This window comes from Petaurus breviceps, unplaced genomic scaffold (assembly GCF_028583685.1).
Source record: "Petaurus breviceps papuanus isolate PSGF00001 unplaced genomic scaffold, PetGlider_PUasm1.0 181, whole genome shotgun sequence".
NCBI classification, from domain to species: Eukaryota; Metazoa; Chordata; class Mammalia; order Diprotodontia; family Petauridae; genus Petaurus; species Petaurus breviceps.
In genome coordinates, this window is record NW_027185784.1 from 18,195,219 (window position 1) to 18,204,735 (window position 9,517).

The 9,517-nt window shown below is 36.5% G+C and overlaps 1 protein-coding gene across 9 annotated transcripts in view; it reads left to right on the forward strand.

Annotated features, from left to right (window-relative positions):
* The window catches only part of CALD1 (caldesmon 1), a 245,963-nt gene extending 238,786 nt beyond the window's left edge, over positions 1 to 7,177 (forward strand). For 8 of the 9 annotated variants that reach the window (XM_069087265.1, XM_069087268.1, XM_069087264.1 and 5 more), the window contains 2 exons: positions 2,996 to 3,076; positions 4,703 to 7,177. In XM_069087265.1, coding sequence (XP_068943366.1) covers positions 2,996 to 3,076; positions 4,703 to 4,711 — 90 coding nt within the window. In that variant the 3' untranslated portion in view covers positions 4,712 to 7,177. The remainder of the gene's footprint in view (positions 1 to 2,995; positions 3,077 to 4,702) is intronic. The other variant, XM_069087269.1, reaches the window with a different exon arrangement.
* The last annotated feature ends 2,340 nt before the right edge of the window (positions 7,178 to 9,517 follow it).

Sequence of the window (9,517 nt, forward strand, 5' to 3'; positions counted from 1 at the left end):
ACAGTATGTTTGGCACATATTGAGGTAATACATTAGCTAAGCCTTGTAAAAAGCCGGAGATTCCAAGACAGAAAAGGGCACAACAAAACTGCCCTGTTCTAGCTACAATGTATTAATGCCAGCCTTTGATTTGGTAAGAAAAGTTCTCTAAAATATTTTGTTCAACATCTGTCATTATTGGTTCCCCCTACCAAAAAAAAAATTAAATCTTTCCAGATCTGAACTAGTACCCACTTGATTCCCCATTTGGGTTTTCTCTTGTTGCTTGTGAATAGAATGTGTAAAACATCATGTAATTTTGCAGATAGAATTCCATTCTAATTATATCTGCTTTGGTTGTCTTGTTTCTCCTTTATGTATCAAATTCTTATTAGAAAACAAATAAAACACTAACTCATTTCTCTTTTTTGTTTAAAAAAAATCAACAAACTCTCAGCTGACTACTCTTCCTCTTCATTCTTTGATCTCTGCTTGACTGGAAAACCTTCTTCTGATGCCTTCATTTCTCCTTCTACTCTTCAGCAGTGAGTCTTTCTTTAAAAATATAAAGCCAGGTCAGGTAAATCCATTTACATTTCCACTTTGACTTAAAAATACCAACTTCCTTCTGTGCTTTAGTCAATGTTATCTGGTAACATGATGGGCAAATTGCCAAAATGTTGCCATTGCCAAATATTCTTCCATTGCCCTATCCCTTCTCAGACTTAAAATATACCTATTGGCAACCTGTACTTTAAAAACTGAGAATGTAAGCTGAAAATAACTTAAGATTCTGGTGAGTGAAAGATTTACAAAGAGTATTTAAGGACAGAAAAACATGAAAGACAAGCCTTCGATGAATCACCCAAGCTTAAAGCAAGACACTTCCCAAACCCAGCATCAACATGTCACTTGTCTAATTTCCAAAACTCTGAAGACGCCTTCAGGACAACTTGGCAACAATAATCTTGTCAAATTGGCAAAGGGTCTGGGGAAACTCAGAAACAATTTATACTCATTGCTTGATGCTGCCAAATTAAATAGTTGTAGTTCTTTCTTGGATATCAGGGAAATGTGCTGTTGTTAAAATCCAAAAACCCAGTAAGATACTTAGCCAGGTCTAACCTGCCTGGAATAGTGATATGTGCAAGCAGTGAGTCCTAGAAAAACACTGCATGGCAATAATATTTATTTCCTCTCTCTAGTCTACTCATAGTGGCATAGATGTGATGTCAGTTCTTGAAGGCTGTGTTAGCAAGATTATAACTTGGGTAGATCTTAACTAAGCCATATTGGTGTCAAGTATAGACCCAGAGATGGGTTGTGTGTCTGATGACCAAAGTTCAGCCTAGTAAAATTTGGAAAAAATCATCACTGAAATGTTTGACTTCCAGCAACTAAAGTGTCAACCAGACAGAACCTGATTCTTACCTGTGGATGGCCAGTGCTGAACAGAGCAGGCTAGAGACAAGAGAGGCAGGAATCAAACAGAAGTTTAATTTCAAAGTGAGGGAAATGGCTTGCAAGCAATGACACCTGTGCCGCTGCCATGCCCCACCCCACCCCCTCCAGTTGGAGGTAGGGTTGGGACACCCACTTTAGTGTGGAGAGATTTTATATTTTTAGCAATGGCTACACAGTGAGTTATATCCCTGCAATGAAGGGTAACAGCAACAATGAAGCAAGTTTGAGTCTTAGCGGGGCTTCATGACTGGAACTGTCCATTGCTTGTCTGAGCTCAAACAACAGTTGGTACTGGTCAAAGCAATAAAATAATTATGTGAGATCTTCCAGAGGGTGAGTGCAAAGAATTGTTATGCCAAGTCCAGGGCAAAGTTTGTTCACTGGGCCTTAGCTCTGGAAAACAGGCTATCTCCTAATATCTTGACTAAAAGGACCTCAGAGTTCATTTTTCAGAAAAGGAAACTGAAACTCAGAATTTAACCCACTTGCCCAAGGTTACACTGGCAATATCTGAATTGTTGGAAGTAGCACCTATACCAATAAAATCAATGATCCATGAATTCTTGAAATAACATATTGATTTGACCTGGAACCCAGGAATGGAATTGACTCTTTTAGAGCTCTCATTGCTGCATAAGAAAGGTTTGTCAAGATAGACATCACTATTTCACTAAAGTCAATATATTTTCTGTAAAAGTACTTTCTTACCAAGAGTCACTTAGGTAAGCTCTGAGAAGAAAAACAAATTTGTGTTTAGCACAAATTTTGTGTCATTTGTCTCAGCAAAATTCACATTTAATTCAATATATATCAAGTTATTACAATGATAAAGTTTGGTATCCTTCTTCCTAAAGTCTATTGGGTTCTTATGTCTATAGTAAATTTTTAATTAGTCATATGTGGATTATTCAACTTTGTGGATTTTCTGTAGCAAATGTGTGTTCGTAAAGATAATCTTCTCCATGCCTTCTAGTAAGTCTTTAGCTTATCTTCCTGTTTCTCCTGTTCTTACTTTTGCTCTTTTCCCAACTAGGGACTATAAACTGCTTTTAATATTAGTTTAAGGAAAACTCAAGTCTTTTAGGGGGAAAATGCTGCTAAATATATATGTAAATTATTTTAGATAAATAATAATAAATACACAGATTGTCAAAATTGAGCAATGGTTCTTCTTACATCCCCATATTATGTCTGCCTCAGAGAAACTGGGCAGACCATTTAAGCACTTCCCAAAGTCACACAGGAAATCAATGATCAGGCCAGGATTAAAACTCAGGTGTTCTAATTTCTAGCCTAGTACTTTATCCAAAAGACAAAGGCCACATCTGTATGATAGGAAAAAAAAAAAACAAAGCACTTGGAAATGGTCAATCTGATGTTTTGGGATGGGTCAATGGTCAGTTTGGATTTTTAGCACAAACTATTCTGTTAAATACCCATTTCATATCACTGAAAAAACTAAATCAACTGAAAAATACCAAATTCAAAGCTGAAGTATAGGCATAGTCAAAGTATGAACTATTGTCTGATCTGTTCCCTTTGTTTTTAACAGGACTTAAGGCCAGGTGATGTATCAAGCAAGCGCAATCTCTGGGAAAAGCAATCTGTGGATAAAGTCACTTCACCTGCTAAGGTAATTTCTTTGGTAATCACTCATGGGACAGCTTGCATTTCATGATCAGTTTTTTTTATTCTAACATACTAGGATCAGACTACAGAGGAACATAGAAAAACAGGCAGCATAGACAAGAAGAATTAACAGACTTATATAAACAACCATTCTTTGCTATTAGCAAAGTTCTTGCCAGACTGGTTCCCTGCAGTTTTTCCTAAGGCAAGGAATTTATTTTGAAAGAAAGGAACCTAAAATAAAGTACTTGAATGCCATAGGTACTGTGGGTGACTCAGGGTCACCTACTAAGTCATTTCCCTGTGGTGGTTCTAAAACTACAAAAAGATAAACCCTCAAACTCAATGACTAGAGTGTCACTATTGTTCTTTTGACCAAAAGATGTCCCAGTCTGCAGAGAGAAATCCTGGACTGTATTTTAGAGGCTGTCAGATGGCAGAAAGAGTTCCTTGGCACCCTTAAGCACCCTTTCCCCACACTGTGTGCAAATTCAACTTCTAATTGTCAGTCCACATATTTCTGCTATAATATAGTCCAGTAGAGGGGAAAGTAGGGGGGAAAGTTATGAACCAATGGTTAAGATCAAAAACTTTAGGATAAAGAGTCCTGGATCTGCCACTTAGTGCCTTTGTGACCTTGGGCAAGTCACTGAACCTCAGTTTCCTTATCTGGAAAATGAGGGGGTTGGAAGAGATGATCTCTAAGGTCCCTTCTAACTGAATCTGAGATATATACATTTCCTGGGGGATGGGGATTAACAGCAATCTACAGGCCATTCCTTCAAAAAGCCTCTATTATGAGGTGGCCTGATCTGTTCTGTCTACAAAAGTGTAATTGGGCAGAGAGAACTCTTATCCAGGAGGTAGAGCAAATAAATGATCAGGAAATAGTAGGACATTAGCAGGATGAGCTTTCACCACCTATCTCCCAGCTTCTGCCTTTCTATAATAATGTCATAAATCATCTTGTTCCAGATTGGCCTCCTTATACATGGGCAGCTTCAATCCCACTTCAGATATCATTCTACCATTCCTTTGGGTCTTAAAAACCTGTCCGTTATCACTTGTTCCTCTTTCATCCTCACTTACTACAAACCCCAATTGTCATTTAACAGTTCAACCATGATTAGCTGATGTGCAGCTGAAATCAAGAAGTAGTAAAGGTGCTTGGGTGGGGTGATTAGGGCCTTAGGAGTGGGGCTTTACACCAAAGAGCAGGAAGCAAGAACTGAAAAGGGAGCTGGGAGGACACCCAAAAGAAACTACCATTTTGTTTAAGAATGACCCAAAATCATCTCTTATACCATCATCAGCATACATACTGCCAACCCTAGTTCTAGAGAAAGGTTCTAGCTTTGCGTGCCATCAGTTAGGGCAATAGACATGGGAAAAGGAAGAAAAGAAGAAGAAAATAAAGTAGAATTTAAAAAGGACTGATAAGCAATAGGGATCAAGAAAAAAAAAAAGAGGAACACAGACATGGAAGGCCCACCCAACAATTATTCCAGGTACCAGTCAGTGGCACCAAAGCCATAAACTGTACACCCTCCATCTATAAGTTTATTTTCTTGTTGAGAATAAACATCTAGTTGTAAGTGTGGTTCAACATTTTAAAGGTCTTTTCTCTTAGCAGGTTTGAGACAGCTGGAGAAAGAACACTAGGTACCTGCTCAAGACGCTGGACCAGCTCAATTCAAAAGTGCTCAGTTGTTCTGTTTTATATTTATGTTGATTTACTAAAATGTGGGTTCTTTTTTTTTGGTTTATTTTGCATTATCCCAGTTAAACCCATGTATATTAGCACTGTATTTAATAATCACAATCTAGAGACATTCAAGGTAAAAGTACTGCCTTTGCACAGGAGCCTATTTCTAAAGAAACCCATGCTGTGAAATATAGACTTTTCTACTGAGAGTCATAACTCTATGTCTGAACAGTGATTTTAGCTGCATCAGAAGTCAACCAAAATATATTCAAGTTGAAAAATGCCTAAGGAATGTGTGCAGTATCCATAGAAAAATAAACAGTTGCTACTTTTGGAATACAGAAGTCATTGTTTCTGCACTTTAGAATAAGGCATGGAAGAAATAATTTTAGTTGACAATTGTAATATTTTCTGTAAGTTGCCCATGTCAGATTTGAGATACTGCAGCATTAATTTGTCTTTTTTTGTTTGTTTTATACTTCTAAAGTATCACTTTTTTCCATTCTAGTTAAGTTAATATCTAAGTTGAATTATTATGTTAGCTGACAGTGGTACTAATTTCTTAAGGTTGGTGGTTTTGTGGATTTCTTCGGTAGTGAATAGTAACATGGACTGCAATTTAGAATATGTATATGTGTGCATGACTGTGCATACATATATACACAAACATAGCTTTACAAAATTTAGCGCTAAGCACTACTAATGGTAGGATGCTTTAATATGTGCTAGAATATTATATTTAGTAATAAACCTACATAACTAGCCAATATCACAGCTTTAAAAAATAAAAAAATCACAACTTCTATATTAATATTTCACAATTGCCATTAGAAGCATGGCAGGAGATCTGAAAATTTTAAATGTCAGATGACCTTTGATAAAAGGGAAGAAAAAGTAATGAAAAAAGAAAAGTTAGAGGAGCCAACATAGGTCAGTGTTTTCTATAAAACACATTAGTTAATTTATATAAACTACAGTAATTCAAGGTAATTCTAAGTCAGTGTGAATTATACTCAAGTATGTCCCCCTGGACCCTGTTCAAGGTCCATTCCTTTTGACAAGTGGAGTTCCCATTATAAGTTGGACATTTTCTCTAAGGACCTTTCCAGCCCTAAAATTATATAAAAATAAGACTGATTTTAGAAAACAACTAAACTATACACTCTTGCAGATTGGTCTCAGGTGTGTATATAAAGACTAACTTGAAATAAAACTGGGCTTTAAAGAACAATAAACTCTAGCCGTGTGACTTTGGGCAAGTCACTTAACCCCAACAATCCTCCAAAAAAAAAGAACAATTAACAAATGTGAGTATTTATGGCCCAAATAATTTTCTCTTCACAAAATAATAATTTGTTTAAACTATGAGGTTGTTTCCCTTAGACTTTCTCAGTTCTTAGACAGTGAAGATGAGTTGAAATTAAACAAATATTTATGAATTTCCTATGTTTTGGAAACTTTTCCATCCTCATCCCACCTCCCCAAGAAATTTTGTTCAATGACTCCTTTTACATGTACTTATAATTAAAGCATAAAGTCTTTCTTAAAACAGCAAATGTTTATTCTTCAGAATAGAAGAAAAATGGGACTCTGGCAAATGGTTCCTGATTGAATAGCAATGTATTCGGGTAAAGTACACAGACACACTCACCTCTGGGCTGACTTAACAGAGAGCCTTGTTCAGTTTCAAGCTCCTGACGAGTTGTAGAGTTTTCAAATCTGTCATTTTTCCCAGTCCCAGGTGTAGTTGGCTGCAGGTACACGCATACAAATAGAGACCCCCTGACTGCAGTACTCCCTTCCAATTAAGCCAAGAGTCGCTCAGGATTTCAGACTCATAGACCAGGGGAATAAAAAGTAGCATCCAAGATTCTAAAATAACCATCCACCCATTTTTTAAAAAGAAGATAGAAGGATATAAGACAGTGAGTTTGACTTTGTATGCAGCACCTGAGTTCCCACAGATTCCTTGAAAATGGAGTGGAAAGAGTAAGTTAAGTCCAACCTGAATTAACTTGATATTAAGTATTTAAATTAAAACTCTCCCTTCACATAAATAATATTTTAATATCAGGGATAAAATTGGGAATAAAATATGCAGTAAATCCTGAATTATGCTCCAATAATTGGTTGTAATATGGTTTAGGGTAGGATTTTTGTTCCATTATTTTGTTTTAATCTTCTTTAAAAAACAAAAAAGACCCCATGGTTTTGTTGTTTACATGTTAGAAGATAAGTGCATCTGTTAACTCTAAGAGGTGAGACTGCAAGTTGCCTAGCATTTTCTGTGAATCTGCCATTTTATAAACACTTCGGAGTTTTCATTGACAACTGATAGCTGCAATACAAACAATATATTCTGAAACTGCATCCACAATAAATGAAATATCTCTAAATGTCTTTGCCTTGTTAGTCGTCTTTTTTTAAGTATGAACTATGCCAGCTGCAATAATTGGATAACTGTTTTTCCTCAAAAGCAAGATTAATATGAGAAGTACCTGTATTTCAATACAAACTTCAGCTTCTCCTTTTAATATAATTTCTTTGAAAATACTCATTACAGCTAACTTTGCTAGAGAATAACAAGTTGTACTTTAATAGGTAGCAAGTCAACAAGCATTTTAAAGTGTTTCCTGTGTAGCAGGAACTAAGCTAAGGACTGGGGTTACAAATACAGACAAAAAAGAAAGATAGTCCCCTGCCCTCAAGAAGCTTTCATTCTAATAGGGGAAGTAAAGTACACGAGAGAACTGAAAAGCTGGGAGAGTGGACAAAAGATGTGGAGGGGGAGTATTGCATCTGACAACTCAGAAACTAGGCCAGGAGGGAAATATACCATTTTGTAGAGGGGCCTATGCTCAAAAAAATCTGGTATGGATTTCATAGAGGAGTAAAAGTAACCTTTGTCCTTTTGAATATCCCTGGACAAGCATGAAGTACCTTTAAATACTTCCCTCCTCCCCACCCAATTTCAAATACGAAAGATTTCTGATTTTTTTTTTTCAAGCAACTTTTTTTTAGGAACAGAAAAATGGATCAAAATACCATTACTCAGCAAAAATGTATCATGTGAATGCTTACCAGAACAAGGCATTGGCTCCTGTGAAGAGAAGAGTGAAAGTATACCGGAATTGACCTCAGAGAACCTGGGTTTGAATCCTAGCCCTGCTACTTATGTGCCTATGTGATTTTCTGGGTCTCAGTTTTCTTATTTGAAAAATGAATGGGTTAAACTCAGTAACCTTCCAGCACTGGAGCTATGTATGAGCTATGAGCCTATAAAGGTTAAGTTTCTTTTCTTTTCTTTTTTTTTTTGGAAGGCAATTGGGGTTAAGTGACTTGCCCAGGGTCACATGGCTAGTTTTTGTGTTAAGTGTCTGAGGCCGGATTTGAACTCAGGTCCTCCTAACTCCAGGGCCAGCGCTCTATTCATTGTGCCACCTAGCTGCCCCTAAAGGTTAAGTTTTTTAAAGAAACTTTTGTCTATTTACATAGCACCTGGTTCAATTCTGTTTGAAATCTCAGGTGGTACCTGAGTTTTGAATATGGGATTTATCTTGAACAGTTGCCTATCTAGCATGCCCAGAAGATTACTAGAATTCAATAAACCATTGTCAGGCCACTGACAACAGCAACTTTACAAACTCTGAGGGGAAGAATGTAGATTCATATCAACATGGACTTGGGAAAGAAGAGAATCCGTGACAGTGTAAAACTAAAAAGATTTCAGGCAAATGAAAAATTTTATCGTAAGACATTCATATAATATGACCCAGATAATAGCTGATTGTCCTTTGTGGCTTCTGAATAAGAGGTTCATCACTTTATGGTCATTCCACACAAAGTCTCCTGATTAATTTCATTTTTTTCTTCTTATCCCTGATCTCTGGTTTGCCACTGTGTGCTCTAGGTAATAAACAGAAGGAAAAAGTTTGGGGTCCTAAAAATATGCTCTTCAGTTACGGACAGGGTTAAGTTAAACTCAGTAATTAGACTGATGTAGACCTAAATGGGAAGAAGGTGCCTTCAGAGACTTATTAGGACTGAGGCAGAGTGAAGTAAGCAGAACCAGAATTACACACAACTAATACAATGTAAATGGGAAGAATATGATCATTTTTAATTCTGATGCCACCTAGAAAAAATGATTTTAAAAGTTTGCCTATAGAATAAAGAGGTTTGACAACATTCAGATTAGATTCGTGTTTGGTTGAGACAAGAGCTGTAAATCCATGACCATGGAGTAGAATTAAAGCAGTGTACAGTATTTATAAGGCTTGTTCTTACAATTCTACAGCTAGATATAGCACAGATTTTGACAAATGGTTCTTATGGGAAACTCTCCATGACTTTATTTAACTGTGGCCATATGAACTTCTACATGAATTTGTAATGCGAGAATGCTGGGAAAGAAATATGAGATTTTGTTGCTGTTTTTTTTTTAAGAAATTCAAAAAACATTTCCAGATTTGAAATTTTTGTGTATCAGTCTTAGCTCCACACCTATGTTTAATAATAATATTGCTAGTGTTGTTATGGTGCTTTAAGGTTTTGCAAAGCATTTTATGTGTTATCTAATTTGATTCACACAACAATCTTATAAAGGAGGTGTTAGTATTCCTATTTTATAGACAAGGAAACTGAGTTTGGAAGAGGTTAAGTTACTTACTCAGGGTCACCCACATCTAGGAAGTCTCTGAGATAGAATTTGAACTCAGGCCTTCCTGACTCTGAATGCTA